Source organism: Staurois parvus, unplaced genomic scaffold, assembly GCF_062004578.1.
Source record: "Staurois parvus isolate SC_StPar_1 unplaced genomic scaffold, SC_StPar_1.0 ptg001670l, whole genome shotgun sequence".
Classification (NCBI taxonomy): domain Eukaryota; kingdom Metazoa; phylum Chordata; class Amphibia; order Anura; family Ranidae; genus Staurois; species Staurois parvus.
The window spans coordinates 658667-677500 of NW_028319466.1; the positions used below are offsets into that span (position 1 = coordinate 658667).

General features: G+C 44.4%; 1 protein-coding gene across 1 annotated transcript in view; it reads right to left on the reverse strand.

The window, feature by feature from the left end:
- PLXND1 (plexin D1) overlaps positions 1–18834 on the reverse strand; it is a gene marked incomplete at its 5' end in the record, with an annotated part of 120189 nt that overhangs the window by 94705 nt on the left and 6650 nt on the right. The window contains 6 exons of the mRNA XM_089663338.1: positions 1113–1286; positions 1458–1597; positions 3515–3614; positions 4384–4535; positions 6352–6515; positions 16916–17009. Of these exons, the coding sequence (XP_089519464.1) occupies positions 1113–1286; positions 1458–1597; positions 3515–3614; positions 4384–4535; positions 6352–6515; positions 16916–17009 (824 nt within the window). The remainder of the gene's footprint in view (positions 1–1112; positions 1287–1457; positions 1598–3514; positions 3615–4383; positions 4536–6351; positions 6516–16915; positions 17010–18834) is intronic.

Genomic DNA, 18834 nt, shown 5'->3' on the forward strand with positions numbered 1-18834 from the left:
AATTACTATGTAGGATGAATTACTATATGGGGGATTAATTACTATGGGGGATGAATTACTATAGGGGGGATGAATTACTATGGGGGATGAATTACTATATGGGGGATTAATTACTATGGGGGATGAATTACTATATGGGGGATGAATTACTATGGGGGATGAATTACTATGGGGGATGTATTACTATATGGGGGATGAATTACTATGGGGGATGAATTACTATGGGGGATGAATTACTATATGGGGGATGAAGTACTATATGGGGGATGAATTACTATATGGGGGATTAATTACTATAGGGGGGATGAATTACTATGGGGGATGAATTACTATATGGGGGATTAATTACTATGGGGGATGAATTACTATGGGGGATGAATTACTATATGGGGGATGAATTACTATAGGGGGGATGAATTACTATATGGGGGATGTATTACTATATGAGGGATGAATTACTATATGGGGGATGAATTACTATGGGGGATGAATTACTATATGGGGGATGAATTACTATATGGGGGATTAATTACTATGCTTACTATGGGGGAATATTACTATGCTTACTATGGATGACACATACACATCATTCATCTACTCTTGGTCCGGCCCCCGGGTCCAATATATGAACCCATTGCAGCCCTCAAGTCAAAAAGTTTGCCCACCCCTGGCCTAGAGGAACCCTTAAAATAATTTTCAGGTCTTAGGGAACCCCTGAAAAAATAATTAATTGGTGGTCAGTGAGAAGAATGCCTATCTTACAGTGGTGGTCAGAATGCCACCCTTGCAGATAGCAAAAAAAAAAATCCTTGATGCCATGCCACTGATCCTCCAAGTTGTGTTGGATCTGCAGGCACCATCAAATGTGGGTCAATCAGCCACGGCTCAAGAAACGACTGGCAACCGTTGGAGGAACTCTATGATTCCTCAGAATCCTGGATGAGAGTGGAAGGTTTCAGTCTTTCTATGCTCCAGCATTAAGAATACCCGTCATGGAGACACCAGGACTCATTTATTTGGAGGCGTCTCCATGTACCTTTGGTCATATATTAGACCCCTATAGGGCTTAGAAGCTTCAGTTGCCGGCCAGCAAAATACATCCGAATACCCACCTCATGTGGCTGCTTCTGGGCTCCATGTTTTTGATCACTGGGTTCTCTTTGTATTGGAAAGTAAAATTCCCATCTAGACAAGAGCTTCTTTCGAACTGGACACAAACCGTGACATTCATGTTGGGAAGGGAGCCCATCGCTGGAACGGTGCAACGGATGATGTTCTCTGTGCGTCTGGGAGGACATAACAAAGAGATGTAAAAGGAGAAGAAGAAGAGAGAGAGAGAGACATAGAAATGATTTACTAAGACAGGAATGTATACAACAGAAAGACTGGAAGAAGATCTGAGAGTTTCAAATAAGAGATTGCTGGATGAAACAAAAAAGGTTGATATGGCAGCTCACACAAGGTCTCTGCATTCCAAGGTGTCATCAAACAGGACGCGCACATCTCCGCCGATGTCAAGCTGGTTCCCGGAAATAGTAACTTTGGTTCCTCCAGCTTTTGGGCCAAGACTTGGGAACATGGAATAGATCTTTGGAACCTGAGTGGGATTACAGTGCAATGAGACACCAAACAATAACCACAGAAGATTCCCAGTTCATAGGGGTGTAAGAAAGGGACTGTAAAAGAGGAAGCTGTCTGGGGGGCAAGAAGGAGGTGCTCTATCACACATTAATGATGTGGCCCTTTGCTTGCTTTTATCTAGCCCTTGGGGAATATTTAATTCACTGACACCACCAATGGGGCATAATTCCCCCCACTGACATCAACAATGAGGCACAATTTCTACCAAAGACACTAACAAAGGGGCCCACTGACACCAATGATTGGGCACAATTCCTCCTGCTACCACCAAAGATGGGTTACAATTCCTCCCAATAACACCAACAATGGGTTACAATTCCTCTCACTAACACCAAAGATGGGGCACAATTCCTCCCACTGACACCAACGATGGGGCACTAATCCTCCAACTGACACCAATGGGGCAATATTCCTCCCACTGACACCAATGATGGGGTACTATTCCTCCCACTGAAGCCAATGATGGGGTACTATTCCTCCTACTGTTACCAATGATGGGGCACTATTCCTCCCACTGACACTAATGATGGGGCACTATTCCTCCCACTGACACCAATGATGGGGCACTATTCCTCCCACTGACACCAATGATCGGGCACTATTCCTCCTACTGTTACCAATGATGGGGCACTATTCCTTCCACTGATACCAATGATGGGGCACTATTCTTCCCACTGACACCAATGATGGGGCACTATTCCTCCTACTGTTACCAATGATGGGGCACAATTCATCTCACTAAAACCAAAGATGGGGCACAATTCCTCCCACTGACACCATTGATGGGGCACAATTCCTTCCAATAAAACCAAAGATGGGTTACAATTCCTCCCAATAACACTAATGATGGATTCAAATTCCTCCCACTGTCACCAACAAAGGGCCACAATTCCTTCCACTAACACCAAAGATGGGGCACAATTCCTCCCACTGACACCAATGATGGGGCACTATTCCTCCCACTGACACCAATGATGGAGCACTATTCCTCCCACTGACACCAATGATGGAACACTATTCCTCCCACTGATACCAATGATGGAGCACTATTCCTCCCACTGATACCAATGATGGGACACTATTCCTCCCACTGACACCAATGATGGGGCACTATTCCTGCCACTGACACCAATGATGGGGCACTATTCCTCCCACTGACACCAATGATGGGGCACTATTCCTCCTACTGACACCAATGATGGGGCACTATTCCTCCCACTGACACCAATGATGGGACACTATTCCTCCCACTGATACCAATGATGGAGCACTATTCCTCCCACTGATACCAATGATGGGACACTATTCCTCCCACTGACACCAATGATGGGGCACTATTCCTGCCACTGACACCAATGATGGGGCACTATTCCTCCCACTGACACCAATGATGGGGCACTATTCCTCCTACTGACACCAATGATGGGGCACTATTCCTCCCACTGACACCAATGATGGGGCACTATTCCTCCCACTGATACCAATAATGGGTTACAATTCCTCCCACTGACACCAATGATGGGGCACTATTCCTCCCACTGATACCAATAATGGGTTACAATTCCTCCCACTGATACCAATGATGGGGCACTATTCCTCCCACTGATACCAATGATGGGGCACTATTCCTCCCACTGATACCAATAATGGGTTACAATTCCTCCCACTGACACCAATGATGGGGCACAGTTCCTCAGACACCAATGATGGGGCATTACTTTTTCACACATTACTTGATCTGAATGGTCTTGTGTCTTTTTTCAACCAGACATTGGGTAATGTGTAACATTGGGACCTTTTCTACTCCCAGTGTGTAAAGATTGTCAACTCTTTTAGTAAACCAGCCCAATTACCTGTCCCAGCAAGCCCTTACCATAAAGGAATATTTCTCTTTTGAGTGTCCCCCCCCATTAATATCCAGGGTCACCCAATCGCTCAGCTCACGAGCAGACATCCCTGTCACACAGACGATCCTTGGAAAAGAAAGCAAAACAGATTTGAAGGGTTAATTTAAAGGACAGCAAGGTCAAATTATTATTATACAGGAGTTATATGGCGCCAACAGTGTGCGCAGAGCTTTACAAAATGAAGGCAGTCATTACAGTTACAATACAATTTGGTACAAGAGGAAACAGAGGGCCCGGCTCGTTCTTACAATCTAAGAGGAAGGGTTGAGTGATACAAAAGGTAACAGCTGTGGGGGATGGGCTGATGGCGGAAACAATGGCAGTTTACTAGTTAGAAGCAGGGAAAGGTTTTCAGGGATTGTCTAAAGGTGGATAGATTAGGAGATAGCCAGACAGATTGGGGTAGGGAGTTCCATAGGATGGGAGAAGCTTGGGAAAAGTCCTGGAGGTGAGCATGGGAAGAGGTGACACGGGAACTAGAGAGCAGAAGGTCTTGGGAGGAATGAAGACTGCGGTTTGGTTGATATTTTGAGACCAGATTGGTGATGTAGCCGGGGGCAGAGTTGTGGATGACTTTGAATGATTTTGAATTTTATTCGTTGGGCGAGTGGAAGCCGGTTACAGAAAGATTTTCAAACACGGTTGATTGCTAGTTCGGTGATTCAACAGAAGAAAGTTTAATATGAAATTTCTGATTTCCTGCTTGCGGCAAGCGAATTGCTCCAAATACTAGAAAACAGAGAACCCGCTCTGAAGAAAATAATCTGTTTCTTAAAAATATTTAGTTATGCAGCAATTTCATTAAAATTCATAATAATTTGCAAGCAAAACTCACTCTTGTGACACCAGGTATCTGTCTGCGATGGGCGTACAGGGAACGTCTCCGATCGCCACTTTGTCCGCGATGTCACTATAGCGGCTGCCCAGATTGCGTCCGAGGATTGTAAGCAAAGTGCCGCCATGCAAAGGTCCGCTCACCGGCTCTATCTGAGGGGAGAGACGCAAAAATCTGAAAAATCAAATCTGCGACAAACTACAGTTTATACTTTACCCCCGGTTCACATATATGCGGCTGTGCGGGCTGCATTTTGCACGGGCAGGAGAACCCACTCATTTGAATGGACTCCCGTGCCCCGTGACAGGGAAGAAGTCTCTGCACTTCTTCTGAAAATGCAGCCCGCACGGGAACCTTAGACCCCAGTACAGTTGCGTTTTCCAGTGCGGGTGGCGTGCCATTAGAACTAATCGCACTGGTCGGCAGGTCCGCAATTCTCTGTGCAGGTGGTGCGGCAGGTCTGCAGCGGCACCACCCGCACAGATGGGAACCGGGGGATTAATAACCACTTCCCATCCAGCCGCGTATCTCTACAACGCTGGATAGGAAGGGTGAGATCTCAGTAATCGCTGCAGCGATGACAGAGATATCATTTATTTCAGCCGGTGATTCCTTTCAAAGTAAAAGCTGTCATAGGGGCTATAAAGCCAAGGCTTACTTCTACAGGCGGCGGAAAGGGGTCCCTTCCGCTGCCGCTACCTTTACCAGGCGAGAGAGAGAGAAAGAAAGAAAGAGACAGAGAAAGAAAAGAAAGAAAGAAAGAAAGAAAGAGAAAGAGAAGAAAAGAAAAAAAAGAAAGAAAGAAAGAGAAAGAGAAGAAAAGAAAAGTGAACGCCGAGAAGAAAGAAATAAAGAAAAAAAGAGAGAAAGAAAAGAAAAGTGAATGCAGAATAAAAAGAAAGAGAGAAAGAAAAGCGAATGAAGAGAAGAAAGAAAGAACGAAAAAAAGAAAGAAAAGTGAAGAAAGAAAAGAAAGAGAAAGAAAGAAAGAAAGAAAGAGAAAAAAAAGAAAGAGAAAGAAAGAAAGAAAGAGAAAAAGAAAAGAAGAGAGAAAGAAAGAGAAAAAGAAAAGAATAGAGAAAGAAAGAGAAAAAGAAAAGAAAAGAAAAGTAGAGAGAAAGAAAGAAAGAAAAGTGAAGAAAGAAAGAAAAGTAAGAGGAAGAAAAGTGAAGAAAGAAAGAGAAAGAAAGAAAGAGAAAAAGAAAAGAAGAGAGGAAGAAAGAAAGAAAGAAAGAAAGAAAGAAAGAAAGAAAGAAAGAAAGAAAGAAAGAAAGAGAAAAAGAAAAAGAGAAGAAAAGAAAAGTGAACGCAGAGAAGAAAGAAAGAGAGAAAGAAAAGCGAATGAAGAGAAGAAAGAAAGAATGAAAGAACGAACGAACGAACGAACGAAAGAAAGAAAGAAAGAAAGAAAGAGAAAGAAAGAAGGAAGAGAGAAAAAAAAAAGAAAGAAAAAGAAAAGAAGAGAGAAAGAAAGAAAGAAAAGTGAAGAAAGAAAGAAAAGAAAGAGAAAGAAAAGTGAAGAAAGAAAGAAAAGTAAGAGAAAGAAAAGTGAAGAAAGAAAGGAAAGAAAGACAAAGAAAGAAAGAAGAGAAAAAAAAGAAAGAAAGAAAAAGAAAAGAAAGAAAGAAAGAAAAGAAGAGAGGAAGAAAGAAAGAAAGAAAAGTGAAGAAAGAAAAAGAAAAGAAAATAAGAGAGGAAGAAAGAAAGAAAGAAAAGTGAAGAAAGAAGAAAAGAAAGAGAAAGAAAAGTGAAGAAAAAAAGAAAAGAAAGAGAAAGAAAAGTGAAGAAAGAAAGAAAAGTAAGAGAAAGATAAGTGAAGAAAGAAAGAAAAGAAAGAGAAAGAAAAGTGAAGAAAGAAAGAAAAGAAAGAGAAAGAAAGAAAGAGAAAAAGAAAAGAAGAGAGGAAGAAAGAAAGAAAGAAAAGAAAAATAAACAGATTAGGATAAACCAAATTCTAAAATAATATACCTTCCAGATCTCAGGGGCAGGGCAAGTACCCTGAACAGGAAGTGATTCACTTTTCAGCCTGCAGGAGGCGCTGCTCTCACTCCAAGTGCACAGGTGCCCCAGATCGGTGCGTCCGCGGCACAGGGAGCAGTCGGTGGTCTCAGATGCACAGTTGTACACTTCCACTGGAAAACAGAAACACATATGGGCTTATTTAATACCAGCATACCAACCAATCAGAATTAGACTTTCATTAGAACATACTCAGAGCTGGCAGAATCTGCTTTTGGATTGGTTGCCGTTTGTAGCTCTTACAGTCTGATTAGCAGCGAATGTTCAGCAAACGTCTAGAAAATAACTAAAATCACTAAGCTTTAATAAAGTCGTAATCACTAATAATTACAAATCTATCTTTGGAGAGCTAACCTTAAAGTGGCTGTAAACCCTTCCATATCCCCAGTGAAGTGACTGGCCTCAGGTGGTACACAGAGATGAAACAAATTCTCCTACATAAGTTGCACCTGTTTACCTGCAGCCACAGTTTCCCTACATCTATTCAAAGTGCAAAATTTACACAGGATCTCTCCGCTCTGAAAAGCAGGGGGCGGAGAGCTGAAGTTTCATCAGTGAGGAGAGCTCTGAGAGCTGATTGGAGGGAAGAGACACTCCCCACCCAACACACAGGAACAGAGCTGAGGCTGTCAATCATAGGCTGTGCCCTTCCCTGTCACCTTTTCTCTTGGTGTCAGGAAAACTCATCAGAAGTGATTCATACTGACAGCAGAGGAAGGAGACAGCAGACAGAAATTACACAGTACTCTGGACTGAGACAAGTGTACACTATAGAGGGATATGCTTTGTTCATATTTCATGTCTGAGGTTTACAAACACTTTAATAAGCAATTAGCTGGCTTCAGTAGGTGTTTAATTGCAAGAGAATACTGACTATTACTGATTGGACTTCATTGGCAGGATCAACAGGTTTTGGTGGGACTTTGCATAGGGGGACGAAGAGAATCACGCTGGGAAATCTCTGGTTCCTCGGGGGTGGAGTTAACTGCTCTTAGTTGGAACTTAGGTTTCCTATTAGAGGGTCTACGGCCCCTACACAAATAAATGGTAAGAAGCCCATTGGACCACTTCTTACCAGTTCGTTATCATGGGGAACTAAGGGGTCACTCCACCAATTCCAATATTTTTTCATCCCATATTTCTTTATTTGATTCAACTGGACAAAGGTGCGAATCTTGGGTGAAAGTTATGTAAATCTTGGGTGTTAATAATAAGTTACAAACATGTCTTCCTCTTCTTTGTATCAATACATCTCCACCCAGGGGCGGACTGACAACTCATAGGGCCCCTGGGCAATAGGGGATCACGGGGCCCCTGTGTCCTTGCCCAAACTCAAAAAAGCCTATGAAAAAGGTACCAGGGGCATCTCATGGGGCCCCCTACTGACCCCGCGCCCTCGGGCAGTGCCCGAGTTTTCAAATGGTTAGTCCGCCACTGTCTCCACCAAGGTCAAGTTGGTGGCGATTTTTCAGCAAACAATGCCAGTGACATCATCAACGTACCGCGCACTGGCGCCCATTATTTGGCCTGAGTTGTCAGTCCGCCCCTGGTGTGCAGTGAACTCAGAGTAAGGGCTCCTTTACATGAGCGCTGAAGATCCAAGGTGAATCGCTCTTCAGAGGGCATTTGACAGGCAGCGAGGAAGCGTTTATACATCAGCACCTCACTGCCTGTTCTAACCCCTAAATGGCTGTACCACCACGCTGTGGCACCATTCACTTGAACCCACTGAACACAAATTAGGCAGAACCAGGGGCGGACTGACAACTCATGGGGCCCCCAGGCAATAGGGGATCATGGGGCCCCTGTGTCCTTGCCCAAACTCAAAAAAGCCTATGAAAAAGGTACCAGAGGCATCTCATGGGGCCCCCTACTGACCCCGCGCCCTCGGGCAGTGCCCGAGTTTTCAAATGGTTAGTCCGCCACTGTCTCCACCAAGGTCAAGTTGGTGGCGATTTTTCAGCAAACAATGCCAGTGACATCATCAACGTACCGCGCACTGGCGCCCATTATTTGGCCTGATCCTAATGCCAACATAGTGGGAACCAATGACAAAGCCAAATCATTCAAATCCAGGGGTGGACTGACAACTCATGGGGCCCCCGGGCAATAGGGGATCATGGGGCCCCTGTGTCCTCACCCACACTCAAACCACACCCAAAAAAGCCTATGAAAGGTACCAGGGGCATCTCATGGGGCCCCCACTGACCCTGGGCCCTCGAGCAGTGCCCGAGTTCCCAAATGGTCAGTCCGCCCCTGCTTTAGAGTGGTTGTGGTTTGATAATGGTCAGTGGTCTGCATTGTGAGTGGCCGCCAAGACACGAACGTGGCTCCAGGTGACAACATCTGTCACCAGCGTGCACAACAGCCGCGTTTTTTATTACCGCGAGTGGCCGGCAGCTCAATGCCGCTGACATCGCGTCACGTACAATAATTGGAAAGGAATTTTATTTTCCACCGAAAAACAATAGAGACATTAAGGAAAATCCGCACAGGAAACTGGCGCGGGAATTAGACAGAAGAATAGAAAACTTCTTTCAGTTAGAATACGGAGCGAGCAGACGGGATTTTGGGGATCCGTCACGTCTTTTTAATTTATTTAGAGGCGAGTCGCAGCTTAAAAAAAAAAAAAAAAAAGAAAAAAAAAAAAAGAGAACTGTTGGTGTATGGAAAAAATATCTTGGCAAGGCTACAGTCTGCAGATGTAGGATATGTAAAGTGGAGACATTATGTTTAATTCAATTTATTGGAGAAATAAGATACAGTCCTAACTGCCATTCGGATCGAGCGTTCAACGCCGACTTTCATTCTCTCTGCGGAAATACGAAACGTTGCGTTTTATTTAACTTTATTTCTAATCGCAAAGATCTAAATTCCTATTTTATGTCTCGCTGTTCATCGCTGCTTCTTGGTGTGTATGGAGTCATTTAACCACTTCACTTTCACTTCCTGCCCAGGCCCATTTTCAGCTCTCAGCGCTGTCACACTTTGAATGACAATTGTGCGGTCGTGCAACACTGTACCCATATGAAACAGCTTTCTTTTGTTGGTATTTAATGGGGATGCACCGGTACTGATCTCGGTCCTGATACCGAGAGTTTTCACGAGTGCTCGTACTAATACCAGAAACCGATACTTTGCGGTGCGATTTGCGTCAATACAAATTGCACCGCATGCGATTTGAACAGGAATGCGATTTCCCCACTGCTCCTGTGTGAACGCAGGTTTGTCATAGCCTTAGTTCACACGGAAGCGGTGCAGGGAGATTGGGGGTGTGGGGATGTATACTATGGAGGCAGATGCTCCATATTCTCAGTGGTAGGAGAGGAGAGAAAGAGGTGGGGATTTGAAATCCTCGCCGCTTTTTCTCCTTTCCTTTCAGGGATGACAGTTCAGGCTAGAGCGCTTTTGATTGGACAGTGCTGACCTATCAGATGTCATCTAGCCAATACTGTCATCCCTGCAAGGGGGGGAGAGAAAGCCGCTGTGATTTCAAATCCTCAGATCTGTGAAGTGGCTTTCTCTGATCGAGTTGCAGGGATGACAGTATGGGTTAGACGACATCTGATTGGTCAGTATCGTCCATATGACGGTGCTGACCAATCAAAAGCCCTCTAGCTTGAACTGTCATCCCTGCAAGGAGAGGAGAGAAAGCAGCAGGTATTTCAAATCCTCAGATCTGTGAAGTGGATTTCATTCCTCTACTTGCAGCAACGACAGTACAGGCTAGACGGCATCTGATTGGCCAGTACCATCCATGTGACAGTGCTGACCAATCAAAAGCCCTCTAGCCCGAACTTTCATCCCTGCAAGGAGAGGAGAGAAAGCGGTGGGGATTTCAAATCCTCAGATTTGTGAAGTGGCTTTCTCTGCTCTACTATCACGGATGACAGTACGGGCTAGACGGCATCTGAATGGTCAGTACCATCCATGTGACAGTGCTGACCAATGAAAAGCCCTCTAGCCTGAACTGTCATCTCTGCAAGGAGAGGTGAGAAAGCAGCAGGGATTTCAAATCCTCAGAACTGTGAAGTGGCTTTCATTCCTCTACTTGCAGCAATGACAGTACAGGCTAGACGGCATCTGATTGGTCAGTACCATCCATGTGACAGTGCTGACCAATCAAAAGCCCTCTAGCCCGAGCTGTCATCCCTGCAAGGAGAGAAGAGAAAGCGGCGGGGATTTCAAATCCTCAGACTTGTGAAGAGGCTTTCTTTTCTCTACTTGCAGCGACGACAGTACGGGCTAGACGGCATCTGACTGGTCAGTGCCATCCATGTGAAAGTGCTAACCAATCAAAAGCTCTCTAGCCTGAGCTGTCATCCCTGCAAAGAGAAGATTTCAAATCCTCGCCTTTCTCTCCTCTCCTACCATTGAGAATATGAAGCATCTTCCAGCTGTTGAAGTACTACAAGTCCCATCATGCCTCTGCCTCTGGGTGTCTTGCTTTTGGATGTCAAAGTCTTGCAAGGCTTCATGGGACTTGCAGTTCCTAAACACCTGGAGGGCCATAGTTTGGACACCCCTGATCTATTCTATTCCTTTATGTTCTATTCTATTTTATTCTATTCTTGTTTTCGGATTCGATTTAGCTTCGGAATTCGATTCAAATTTAATTTGAATTTCAGACGTAATTTTGTTTCATTATTTGAGATTTGTTTAAATTCATTACTATTGTAATTTGGAAATTCGGATACATCCAAATCTTGATTCGGAACCGCACATGTCTAGTAAACATGTTAACCCCTTCTTCCTGTCTGGGACAGTCATAGCTAACTTCCAGCAGGCGACCCGCCGACAAGTCAGAATTCATTAAACCTAAATAACCAGTTATGGACATTGCTTTTACTACACTGCTGAAAAACCGGCATCAAAGTACAAAGGGTGCATGTGCTGCCACTGTCCTCTCGCACTTGCTGGCAAATGACAGCAGCTGTATAAGGCTCCGTATCCCCCGGTGATTAGGGCCGGAGCGAATAGTAGCAGCAGGAATCAGAGATTCCTGCTATGGCTTTTAGAGGATAGATGTCACCACTGGCCCCATTCACTGTAAGGGCCCATGTACACTGCAGCCGATAAACTGACATTCAGGAGCTGTTCTGCGTTTTTTTCAGCAGCCCCTGAACTCTCCCTAATGTTTCCTATGTGTCCGTGTACACATCGTCCCTTACAGGCAGTTCAGATTACAGTAGTTTTTTTTGAACGCACCAAAATACGTTCAGGAGTTTTACCGGCGTTTCAAATGCCAAACACGTGTAAACTCGGCTAACCGCATTTATAAGCGTTTGCGTTTAGAAGCTTTTTTTACTGTTCCATATCCAGATGCTGTCCGGAGCCTTTTTTCATCATCAGAAATGCATGCAAAGTGTTTTCCATGTATTCCAATGGACCCGGTACACCAGCGCAGTCAGTTCCAGGTTTGGCGTGAAGGAAAAAATGGTAGAACGCGCCGCATTCTGCTCATGATAGGATCCATAGTGAATACAACCAGAAAAGACCGGTCATCTCCACACATACTGCTCTCTCTGCTTCTGCTCTCTCTAGTTCTCTCAAAATGTCTGAAATAGTTAATTATTTATTGTTTTTCAGTGCATTCTGGGCATTTGGGAAGGTCTCCTGAGGTTACCTTTAAACGCGCTTCTAAGCGCAAACGCGCATAAACGCGGCTAAACTGCCGTTCTTTGACCTACGTTTTCCAGCAGTCAGTTTCCATCATTCAGAAGAGTTTTCCAAACGCCCCGTGTACATGGAGCCCTAAAGACAGCTTGCCAGCAGCTGCAGTTTTTTTTGTTCCTCCTTGTGTGCCTCTGCTCCCGCGGAGGAAAATGCAGCTGGAAAAACATGCCTAAAGCTAATTTTGCATGCGCATTTGCACATTTGCGTGAATGCGTTTTATTAGCCAGAATGTTACTTTATTCGCCCATGACAATGCATTAACGCGCAAAACTCCCTGCCTGCTCAGAAGGTGCGAAGATTTCAGCACTTCCTAAACTGACGATGGCCCAGCTCCTCCTCCACACAGATAATGCTTTCTGTAACTCTCTTCAGCAGAAATTTTATTATTAGAAGGTCGTTGGTTCAAATCCCAACCACGGCGCCACCTGCCTGGAGTTTGCATGTTCTCCCTGTGCCTGCGTGGGTTTCCTCTGGGTACTCCGGTTTCCTCCCACAATACAAAGACATGCTGGTAGGTGAATTGGCTCCTGTCTAAATTGGCCCTAGTATGTGTATGTATGAATGTGAGTTAGGGATCTTAGACTGTACCCCCCTTGAGGGTTAGGGACCTTAGATTGTACGCCCCTTGAGGGTTAGGGACCTTAGACTGTACCCCCCTTGAGGGTTAGGGACCTTAGATTGTACCCCCCTTGAGGGTTAGGGACCTTAGATTGTACACCCCTTGAGGGTTAGGAACCTTAGATTGTACACCCCTTGAGGGTTAGGGACCTTCGATTGTACGCCCCTTGAGGGTTAGGGACCTTAGATTGTACGCCCCTTGAGGGTTGGGGACCTTAGATTGTACGCCCCTTGAGGGTTAGGGACCTTAGATTGTACCCCCCTTGAGGGTTAGGGACCTTAGATTGTACGCCCCTTGAGGGTTAGGGACCTTAGATTGTACACCCCTTGAGGGTTAGGGACCTTAGATTGTACCCCCCTTGAGGGTTAGGGACCTTAGATTGTACCCCCCATGAGGGTTAGGGACCTTAGATTGTACGCCCCTTGAGGGTTAGGGACCTTAGATTGTACGCTCCTTGAGGGTTAGGGACCTTAGATTGTATGCCCCTTGAGGGTTAGGGACCTTAGATTGTACGCCCCTTGAGGGTTAGGGACCTTAGATTGTATGCCCCTTGAGGGTTAGGGACCTTAGATTGTATGCCCCTTGAGGGTTAGGGACCTTAGATTGTATGCCCCTTGAGGGTTAGGGACCTTAGATTGTACGCCCCTTGAGGGTTAGGGACCTTAGATTGTACCCCCTTTGAGAGTTAGGGACCTTAGATTGTACCCCCCTTGAGGGTTAGGGACCTTAGATTGTATGCCCCTTGAGGGTTAGGGTCCTTAGATTGTACTCCCCTTGAGGGTTAGGGACCTTAGATTGTACGCCCCTTGAGGGTTAGGGACCTTAGATTGTACGCCCCTTGAGGGTTAGGGACCTTAGATTGTACGGCCCTTGAGGGTTAGGGACCTTAGATTGTACCCCCCTTGAGGGTTAGGGACCTTAGATTGTACGCCCCTTGAGGGTTAGGGACCTTAGATTGTACGCCCCTTGAGGGTTAGGGACCTTAGATTGTACGCCCCTTGAGGGTTAGGGACCTTAGATTGTACACCCCTTGAGGGTTAGGGACCTTAGATTGTACGCCCCTTGAGGGTTAGGGACCTTAGATTGTACGCCCCTTGAGTGATAGTCCTCATGCATATGAGACGTTTTTACAGCGGCTGTTTTTGGCTTTTGACGTTTTTTTCTACAGCCAGTAAACCCTCCAGAATTATTATTATAATACAGGATTTATATAGTGCCAACAGTTTGCTCAGCGCTTTACATTACAGCATGTTATCCTATGAGCCCATGCACACATAGACTGTAATCAACATTTTTTAGCAGGGATGTTTTTTGGCTGGAAAAAAACCCAGGATTAGTTCATTTTTAGAGGAGTCTTTTTAGCTGTAAAAACGCTCTAATGCTGAAAAACATGGCAAACGCAGTAAAACGCTGCAAACTGGCATTTCTGGACCTTTTTTTTAACCCCCCCTCAAAAAATGTCTTTTTTGCAAAAAAAAAAAAAAAGTGCTAAAAAACGCAAAAGCAGCCAAAATGCAGGAAAGCGCTAATTCAAAAACGCTAAAAAAAGTTGAAAAACTCACGTTTTTAATGTGACTTTACACAGCTAATGTTACCAGCGTTATCAAAACGCCCCGCGTGGAGCCTTAGGGACTGATGTGAATGTACAATATTAATGTAAAGTGCTGCGTAAATTGATGGTGCTATATAAGTACCTGAAATAAAACAGGGCAGCACAGCGGCTAAATGGTTAGCACTTTCGCCTGGCAGTACTCGGGTCGTTGGTTCAATTCCCAACCACAGCACCACCTGCCTGGAGTTTGCATGTTCTCCCTGTGCCTGTGTGGGTTTCCTCCCACACCTCAGAAGACATGTTGGTAGGTGAATTGGCTCCTGTCTAAATTGGCCCTAGTATGTGAGTTAGGGCCCTTAGATTGTACACCCCTTGAGGGTCAGGGACTGATGTGAATGTACAATATATATGTAAAGTGCTGCGTACATTGACGGCGCTATATACAGTTGCAAGAAAAAGTATGTGCACCCCTTGGGATTACGTGGAGTTTTGCATGAATTGGGCATAAAACGTGCTCTGAACGTCATCTAAGTCACAACAATAGAAGAACACAGTCTGCTGAACATAATACTACACAAACATTAGATGTTGCCATGGTTTAATTGCACATAACATGTAAACATTCACAGTGCAGGGAGGAAAAAGTATGTGTGGCCCTAGCTTAATGACTTCTCCCAGAGCTAATTGGAGCCAGGAGTGAGCCAACCTTGACTCCAATCAGTGTGATGATATTGGATGTGTTGCTGACACCTGTTTTGGGTTTACTGGTTTCAAGAAGCACTGTCTGATGTGAACCATGCCTCGCAGAAAAGAGCTCTCAGAAGACCTACGATCAAGAATTGTTGACTTGAATGAAGCTGGAAAGGGTTACAAAAGTATCTCCTTGAGCCTTGATGTTCATGTGTCCACGGTAAGACAGACTGTCTACAAATGGAGAAAGTTTAGCACTGTTGCTACTCTCCCTAGGCGTGGTCGTCCTGTAAAAATGACTGCAAGAGCACAGCGCAGAATGCTGCATGAGGTAAAGAAGAATCCCAGAGTGTCAGCTAAAGACCTACAGAAATCTCTGGCACATGCTAACATTTTTGTTGACACATCTACAATAAGGAAAACATGAAACAAGAATGGAGTACATGGGAGGACACCACGGAGGAAGCCATTGCTGGCCAAAAAGAAGATTGCAGCATGTTTGAAGTTTGCAAAAGAGCACCTGGATGTTCCACAGCACTACTGGCAAAATATACTGAGGACAGATGAAACCAAGATTGAGTTGTTTGGGAAGAACACACAACACTATGTGTGGAGAAAAAAAGGCACAGCACACCAACATCAAAACCGCATCCCCACTGTGAAACATGGCGGAGGGAGCATCATGGTTTGGGGCTGCTTTGCTGCCTCAGGGTCTGGACGGATTGTTGTCATTGATGGGAAAATGAATTCCAGAGTTTATCAAGACATTTTGCAGGAAATTGTACGACCATCTGTCCGCCAACTGAAGCTCCGCAGAGGATGGGTGATGCAACAGGACAATGACCCAAAGCATACAAGTAATTCAACAAAACAATGGCTGCAACAGCACAGAATACGCCTTCTGGAGTGGCCCAGTCAGAGTCCTGACCTCAACCCCATTGAAATGCTGTGGCATGACCTTAAGAGAGCGATTCACACCAGACATCCCAAGAATATTGCTACACTGAAACAGTTTTGTGAAGAGGAGTGGTCCAAAATTACTCCAGATCGTTGTGCAGGTCTGATCTGCAACTACAGGAAACGTTTGGTTGAGGTTATTGCTGCCAAAGGAGGGTCAACCAGTTATTAAGTCCAAAGGTTCACATACTTTTTCCTCCCTGCACTGTGAATGTTTACATGTTATGTGCAATTAAACCATGGCAACATCTAATGTTTGTGTAGTATTATGTTCAGCAGACTGTGTTCTTCTAATGTTGTGACTTAGATGACGTTCAGAGCACATTTTATGCCCAATTCATGCAAAACTCCACGCAATCCCAAGGGGTTCACATACTTTTTCTTCCAACTGTAAGTACCTGAAATAAAACAGGGCAGATAAGTGGTTAGTACTTCCGCCTGGCAGTATTCGGATCGTTGGTTCAATTCCCAACCACAGCACCGCCTGCCTGGGGTTTGCATGTTCTCCCTGTGCCTGCGTGGGTCTCTTCCCACACCTCAAAAGACATGCGGGTAGGTGAATTGGCTCCTGTCTAAATCAGCCCTAGTATGTGTATGTGAGTTAGGGCCCTTAGATTGTACGCCCCTTGAGGGTTAGGGACCTTAGATTGTACGCCCCTTGAGGGTTAGGGACCTTAGATTGTACGCCCCTTGAGGGTTAGGGCCCTTAGATTGTACGCCCCTTGAGGGTTAGGGACCTTAGATTGTACGCCCCTTGAGGGTTAGGGCCCTTAGATTGTACGCCCCTTGAGGGTTAGGGACCTTAGATTGTACGCCCCTTGAGGGTTAGGGCCCTTAGGTTGTAGGGTTAGGGACTGATGTGAAATATATATATATGTAAAGCACGGCATAAATTGATGGCACTATAAAGAAACCTGCAATAAAAAAAAACAATTTTGATGGATTTAGGTCGACTACAAGATCCCAAATACCGTAACCAAAAAAAAAAGGAACAACTTACGGCAAACAATGTAACTTACCGGTCACAGCGTTGGGATTGTCGAGGAACTTTCCAGGGCGGTTGATCAGCTGCAAGTTCACTTGGAACTTTCGGCTACTTTCCAAAGTGTGGAGCTAGGAGGTGAAATAAAACGAATTAGGAGAGGGGAGAGGAGAAGTGGAGCCAGGATGGGGTCTGTAATTAGTCTGCTTCTGTGCGCTCTTCCTAATCCTCTGCGGAGGTGAGGCTGAAATCGCGTTATTCTACAGTCACGGCTGGCTCCTTAAAGGCCCACCCCGCTGAGTCGTTTTTTTGTGGATGTGTCGGCACCCCTTCTATCACCCCTTCTATCAGAGGTGAGGACTGAATCAGGCGATTTCAAGCCTCACCTCTGGTCACTGCTATCTTAATAGCATCGTGGGCCCCTGGGGAATGTAATGCCCCTACCAGGGAGATGGTGACCTGTGGTGCACTTTGCACACTGTGGCACTGCTAGGGGGTCTTTCGTGAGATATCAGGGGTCCAAACAGGCCCCTGATATCTCACCTTTGGAACAGAGAAAGGGGTCTGAGGACACATTCCCCAATCCTTTCCTCTGCAGCCTCTGCTGCACTCAAGATGAATGAACAAGAAGCACTCTGAGACTCCTGTTCATTCACAAACAGAAGCATAATAAACACAGTTTACTATGCTTTGGTTATAAATGAACACAGTGAATGATCAATACCAATCACTTGCTGTGCTCATTAAGGAAAGGCAAGTATGATATATTTACTCCCACACCTTCCCCCTCTCTGCATCTGAAGATCCCGTGGCCTGCAGCAGCCAGCGGGAGCAGATATGTGCACATTGCATGGCAGGCACACGTCAGGGGGCACACAGTGGGGGGCTCGGGCAGCAGGGAAAATTGCATGTGAACAGAGCGGATGATCAGTGTGGCAGATGTGGGAAATTACTGGAACTAATCTTCTGTGTGGCTCTCCCTGCAGCAGCTGAAAGTGGGAAGGAGGAGATGCACTGACTGGCGGGACCCCTCTCAATACCATGCCCGGGACACATGCCCCCTCTGCCCCCCCTCCCTCCTATTTTTGGCTCTGTATAGATATAGATAGATAGGTAAATTACATAGATATGAATAGATAGAAAGAAAAACAAACAGTCTGATAGACTGATAGACTGATATATAGATTGATAGATAGATGGAAGGACAGATTGAAGGATAGATAGATAGATAGATAGATAGATAGATAGATAGATAGATAGATAGATAGATAGATAGATAGATAATAGATAGATAGATAGATAGATAGATAGATAGATAGATAGATAGATAGATGGAAGGACAGATTGAAGGATGGATAGATAGAGAGATAGATAGATAGATAGATAGATAGATAGATAATAGATAGATAGATAGATAGATAGATAGATAGATAATAGATAGATAGATAGATAGATAGAAAATAGATAATAGATAGATAGATAGATAGATAGATAGAAAATAGATAATAGATAGATAGATAGATAGATAATAGATAGATAGATAGATAGATAGATAGATAGATAGATAGATAGATAGATAGATAGATAGATAGATAATAGATAGATAGATAGATAGATAGATAATAGATAGATAGATAGATAGATAGATAGATAATAGATAATAGATAGATAGATAATAGATAGATAATAGATAGATAGATAGATAATAGATAGATAGATAATAGATAGATAGATAGATAGATAGATAGATAATAGATAGATAGATAATAGATAGATAGATAGATAGATAATAGATAGATAGATAGATAGATAGATAATAGATAGATAGATAGATAGATAGATAGATAGATAATAGATAGATAGATAGATAGATAATAGATAGATAGATAGATAGATAGATAATAGATAGATAGATAGATAGATAGATAATAGATAGATAATAGATAATAGATAGAT